Source organism: Miscanthus floridulus, chromosome 16 (assembly GCF_019320115.1).
Source record: "Miscanthus floridulus cultivar M001 chromosome 16, ASM1932011v1, whole genome shotgun sequence".
NCBI lineage: Eukaryota > Viridiplantae > Streptophyta > Magnoliopsida > Poales > Poaceae > Miscanthus > Miscanthus floridulus.
In genome coordinates, this window is record NC_089595.1 from 44,015,220 (window position 1) to 44,021,708 (window position 6,489).

The following is a 6,489-nucleotide window of genomic DNA, read 5'->3' on the forward strand; positions in this document are numbered from 1 at the left end:
TCTTGCCTTTCTATATGTAATTCAAGATGTAATCTTTTTTTGTGTTCCCTTAGGTTAATTTGATTCAACTTGAAATAGTAGTCACAAATCATGTATTCATGCTTGTATCATTTTCATGGATAAGTTTCAAGAGAAACAAACAATATGCAGTACCTAAAATCCAGCTAAAATACCAAACTAATAAGAAATATTATACATCAGTTTGTAGTCCACACCAACAAGAAATGCTCCTCTCAATATATCTCACAAATTCGCCGTCACGGAAGGTAAGTGTACTAACCGGCAAATACAGGGAACCCGTCTAGGCCACTGGGCATGGCTTGGCTAGATGGCCCATTCACGCGTGGCATCGCCACCCCCCACCCAGAGCTCGCAGCTTGGGATGTCGCCGCACTACTGCAACAGAGATTTTTAGGGCCGGCTGGCTACAAATGCTAGATTTGTAGGGGCGGTTGGCCAGCCGCCCTAATTTAGGGAGGTGCCCACCGGTCAGCCACACGTCGCGCATTTTTCGTGTAAAATTGTGCGCTATGTGGCTGCCGGAATTTGAACCCATGACCTCAGGCTTGCACGTTCTCTCCTCTAACCACTCCACCCAATACTCACTTGTGTCTATATTGTATTTTGGTTCCCCACATATTATCCTAAACTGAGCATAAATTGATTGTTTAAGGCCCTAAACAAAATCAAATGAAAAAGGTGTCAACTACAAAGTTTTCTAACTTTTTGAGATCTACAACTTTTATTTTGATAGTTTCTCCATTCGAGCTCGTTTATAAAATTTCAATCTCAAATTTGAGAAATTCAAACGTAGTTTTCCATGACAAGATGACTTCAAATAAAAAAGGTGTCCACTACAAAGTTTCATAACTTTTCGAGATCTACAACTTCCGTTTTTATTGTTTGTCCATCTGAGATCGTTTAAAATATTTAAATTTCAAATTTTTTAAAAATTCAAACGTAGTTTTTCTTAAAAAGATGATTTCAAATCAAAAAGTTGTCAACTACAAACTTTTAGAACTTTTTAGGATCTACAACTTTTATTTTGGTAGTTTCTCCATTTGAGGTCGTTTATAAAATTTGAATTTCAAATTTGAGAAATTCAAACGAAATTTTCCTTGACAAGATGATTTCAAATCAAAAAGTTGTCAACTACAAAGTTTCATAACTTTTTAAGATCTACAACTTTAATTTTGGTCATTTATTCATTTGACATAATTGTATTAACATTGTTCACAAATGTTACATATCCCTCTTATGGTTTATGAAACTATAAGAGAGATATGTAAATTTTGTGTACAATGTTACTACCACTTTATCGGATGAAGAAATGACCAAAATAAAAGTTGTAGATCTTGATGGGTTTTTACAACTTTTATGTTCATGACTTTTTCAGCTAAAATCGTTTAGGGTTCCAAAATAACGTTTGAAATTGCTATTTTTTGAAATTTAAAATTCAAATTGATAAAACACAGTCACATGAAAAGATGGAAAAATAATAGTTGTAAGAACATAATAAATTGATAGAGCATGATTTTAAAAATTTTAAAGAAAAAAATCATCAAATTTGAAGTTAGTACGAGGGAGAAAGACTAGTTATAAGTTTTAGCCAGAGATTAAAAAGAGAAATAAGAGTTCTTCAACAATTTCAAATTTGAATTTCAAACTGCATTTTGAAGCAGTAAATGATTTCAAATGAAAAAATTGTAAACAACAAAGTTTCATAACTTTTCGAGATCTACAACTTTTATTTTGGTCATTTCTTCATCCGTGGTTGTTTGAAAAAATTCAAATTTTAGTGCTTAATTTTTATTATTCGGCGTCTATGCCCCTACAAATCCGATTTGTAGGGGCTGCTGGTGTTATGAGCCGCCCCTATAAATGTCCTGATTTATAAGGGCAGCTCTATATCCAGCCGCTCCTACAAATGGATTTATAGGGGCGGCTCATTTGGCCACCATTTGTAGGGACGGCTCAATATAGAGCCACCCCTAAAAAAGAGGTGTTGCTACAAATCGTTTTTGTAGTAGTGCCGGCTAGGGGAGGGGAGGTAGAAGCCAAGAAGGTACTCGCCGGAGGGGTGCCCTACCTCGCCCTATATAGCTGGATCCACCTTAGGTTGGAACCTAGGTTGCATAACTCTTTTGTATTAGAGATAACGACACACCTAACAAAATCTTAGTTGCACATCTAAATAGATTAACTCGTGCATAGGTTTTGACTAGGCTGTTTTAGAGGCCTTAGTTTTAGAAGTAGATTTTAAGTTGTCTAATTCACCCCTCCTCATCTTAATACTCATATGCCATATACGTCCTCAAATCGATTCAAAAGGTCTGATGAACTTATGGATGAGACTCCTCAAACTTTGGCCTCTGTAACTTAGTCACTAGCACATGGGCCTGATTGTAATTAGTCCGAGCTGTCATTCAGTTTTGGTTTCAGTCAGGGCTTATCAGCCATGGTATAGTGTTTTTATCTCATAATAAACCAGCAACAGCCGACCTTATCAGTCAAGAAACCAGCAACCAGGCTGATGGACTCAAAGTCAGGAGGCCAAAGTCAAAGGATCTGCTTCCGAATGTGTGACGGGACACATTCTTAAGGGACGAAAAAAATATAATAGTCAATGTCGAAATAGGTTAACTGTAATGGCACTTCTTAAATCTGAAAAATAGTAATGGCACCCATCGAATAACAACCCCTATAAATGACCATTGTGAGATGGAGTATCAGCATCCAGTAGCACCTGCCTCCTTTGTTTCTCGAGCCATCCTCGGCGCGCTCGGTGCATTCAGTCATTTCACTCACATACCACTATCCCCGCCCAAGCTCGTTCAAGCAATCCATGGACTGCGGTGGCAGAAGTGGTGGCCGGCGGCTAAAGGACCGCCTCACCCAGCTGCTCCTCCGCCCGGCCAACACGTTCCTCCGCTCCCCATGCAGCTCATCCTCGTCCACCTCCACGGTTTTCACAGCCACAGCCGCCGCCGCCACAACGATATCGATCTCTTCCACTTCCAGTTCCACCACCGCAGCCAACTACACCAGTGCCGCCCCCCTTTCCCGCTCCGAGCCTTTCTCAGCCGCTCTCGGCCGCCTCCGCCGCCCTCCTCACGAGACCGAGAGCATGCGCAGCAACAAGGAGCAGAGGAGCACCTCCTCCCGCCACAGCGGTCGGCGGCACTTCAACAACGCCGTCGACAAAGGCGGCGTCCGGACGCTCTCGTCCAACCCCTACGGCTTCACCTCTTCTGGCGAGGAAGACGATGACACCGACGGTTACGGCGACGACGACGACACAGAGACTTTCTTGTCCTCAAGAAGCCTAATTTCCTCCGACTCCTCTGGCTTCTACGCGTACAGGAAGCTGCTGCAGCCGCCGTCCAAGAACAAGAGCCACCTCCGCCGCCAGAGGAGGCGGCGGCGTTGCTGTTGGCAGCCATCGGCAAGCTGCTTAGAGACGTGCGGCGCTGGCGCCGTGAGGGAGCCGGGGTTTCGTCCTCTGGTGGCGATGGAAACAGCGACGGCCACCGCTGCGGCGGTGGAGCAGGTACGGAAGGGGCTGGCGGTGGTGAAGCGGTCACGGGACCCATACGGCGACTTCCGGCAGTCGATGGTGGAGATGATCATGGAGCGTCAGGTGTTCGGCGGGGCGGAGCTGGAGCGGCTGCTGCGGTCGTACCTGTCGCTCAACGCGCCGCGATTCCACGCTGTCATCCTCCAGGCGTTCTCCGACGTCTGGGTCGTCCTCCACGGCGGCTAGCCGGCCGCTAGCCTAACGCTGGCCATCGGCGTTGTGGGATCTAGCCGCTTAGCTTGTGCATGCACTGATGCACCTGAACGTAGTTGCAAAGTACTGTATGCTTGTTGATGTGCATGAGACGGTAGCTGTACTTTATTTGTGAGCCTAGCAAGCTGGATATACTAGTTACCTTCATGCATGCAGTTCTCCTGTTTATCGAGGAAGTTTGGTCTAATGGCTGGACAGGATTACCTTATTTAAAACATGAGCATATGCAATTGTACTTAGCATAGATATGACAGTTTCAATACGCTGCCCCAAGTTGCACCAACATTTGAACATGGTACGGTAGTAGCTAGAGTTCCCCATGACCTTGGACCTTGGTACGGTAGCCATTTCTGGCCACATTCCATTTTTTCCCCATATGCAGGATTTACAAGTTCTGTCAATACTATGGTCCTGTTTGAATGAGCTAAAACCAGTTACTAGTTAGGCTAAAGATTAACTCAAATTAGTTAAGATTGGCTAGCTAGTTGACTAATAACTAGTGACTAGGGAAGACTAGTCTAAAAACTTAGTCCTCCTATTTGGATTGTACTAGAGCTAATTTTTAGCTAGCTAGTGATTAACATTTATATCGTACAGGTCCTATATTATATTCGAACAGTTTTGTTGCAAGTTGTGACAGGTGTCTTTGGCACTCCTGATTCACGAATTGAATTGCAAAAGCTCAGGTCCGTTGGCACCATTTTAACAAAGCTTGATTAGGAAATAATACTATCTGCGTATAAAAAGAAAAACACTAGCATAAGTTAAACTACCTCAAGTTTAGCTAAAATTATATAAAAAAATATGTAAATACTTATAATGCCAAAGAAATATAATTAGATTCACCATGTAATTAATATGAATTTTATAATATATTTATGTGGAATTATCAATATTGATAACATCTTCTATATATTTGCTCGAATTTAAAATATTTTCACATAGAATAAAAGTCGAGTTACTTTCTTTTACCCACAAAAACTGTGTTGGCTACTACATACTCCCTATGTCCCAAAATAGAAGTCATTTTCGCTTTCCGAGAAGTCTACTTCTTTTAACTTTGACCAATTATGTATAAAAAATATTAATATTTATAGTACATAATTAGTATCATTAGATAGATCGTTGAATATACTTTCATAATAAACTTATTTGAAGATATAAATATTGCACATATTTTCTAGAAATCTAGTCAAAGTGGAGAAGGCTTAACCCGCAAGCATCCCGTAATGACCTTTTTTGACGGAGGGAGTAGTATATTTGATTTTTAGATTCTAGAAATGATGCCAGTGAACACAAAACAGAGAGAGAGAGGGTTGTGTTTAGTACGCTAATTTTGGGAATTTGGCTACTGTAGCACTTTTCGTTTTTATTTGGCAATTAGTGTTCAATCATGGACTAATTAGGCTCAAAACGTTCGTCTCGCAATTTCCAACCAAACTATGCAATTAGTTTTTTTTCATCTACATTTAATGCTTCATACACGTATCGCAAGATTCGATGTGATGACTACTGTAACACTTTTTGGGAATTTGGGAACTAAACAAGCACGAAGTGGATGGATCCAATTTGAAGCTTGAATACTTCCAAAGTTCCAAGGTGCACAGAGTTTCAGCTAGGAGCCAGAGCTTCCATTTCGTTGGATTTGAGCCAATCTGGCTCTTCATTCCAAGCCTAGGCATCAGGTCCCTGTCACATCAAACGAGACATAAATGAGGCCTCCCAGTTTGGTGCCTGCTCCTTTCCAACTGCGCCCTCGTTTTGCGCCGATTCGGCGCCGACGGATGCACTGTAGCTAAACTGTAGCTACAGTGTTATTTTTTTATTTGGTAATAATTGTCAAATCGTTGACTAATTAGGCTCAAAACGTTCGTCTCGCAAAGTACAACCAAACTGTGTAATTAATTTTTTAATTTCGTCAACATTTAGTACTCCATGCTTGTACCGCACTTTTGATGTGATGGAGAATCTTCTTTTTGCATAGTGTCAAAGTTGGAAATTTGGTGGAACTAAACATGCCCTACATGCCGCCAAAAGCAGTGCCAACCGACTGGCTACAGCCAGATTTGCATTCAAATTAAAATTCCAAACGTGTTCGTTTTGAAGGGTAATGGACGTCGCACATTCTCTTTCGTGACAGTCCATTTTGATATTCTCTCAAATCTCGATTAATAACAGGTGGTTATATACACACATATGGACCATTTGGTCTGTGTGTGCGCCCGTGTGGGATTTTCTGATTCAGGACCTGCACCTACCTTGTCGCATGCATGCGTGTATTAGTGTATAGTAGTTGTATAACTTTTTTTTCTGAGAAAGTAGACAATTTCAAGATTAAAATTAGAATATAAAGCATGACGATCTCAATACTAGCACAAACAGTTCAAACATACTAGTTAAACCGAATAGCATGAACAGCGACATAGCGAATGGCATCGTAAGGCATACTGTAATAAAAGATTGGATCACGGAGTCGTCATGAGAGGTGGAGGAATGTTGTCGTTGATGATGTGAAGAATCTGCTAGCGGCACAGACAACATCCCGATGACGTAGCCTTTGGAAGACGAGCCAGTCATGACGTAGCATTTGGAAGACGAGCCGTCGTGGAGGTATGGAGTAGTCGCGCGAAAGCTCTTTCCAAAAACTTTATAGTCATCTCCTGGCGCATGATCGCAAGGACGAGGGTTCCGAAGACACG

At 41.7% G+C, this 6,489-nt stretch overlaps 1 protein-coding gene across 1 annotated transcript; it reads left to right on the forward strand.

The window, feature by feature from the left end:
- The first annotated feature begins 2,845 nt into the window (after window positions 1-2,845).
- On the forward strand, window positions 2,846-3,763 carry LOC136511979 (transcription repressor OFP8-like). Its single transcript, XM_066505981.1, has one exon. It carries the CDS (start codon window positions 2,846-2,848, stop codon window positions 3,761-3,763), a length of 918 nt encoding a protein of 305 aa, XP_066362078.1.
- Window positions 3,764-6,489: the final 2,726 nt, after the last annotated feature.

Bases quoted from the DNA above. Each gene is read 5' to 3' on its own strand.
- LOC136511979 (XM_066505981.1), top strand. From the start codon at position 2,846: ATGGACTGCGGTGGCAGAAGTGGTGGCCGGCGGCTAAAGGACCGCCTC.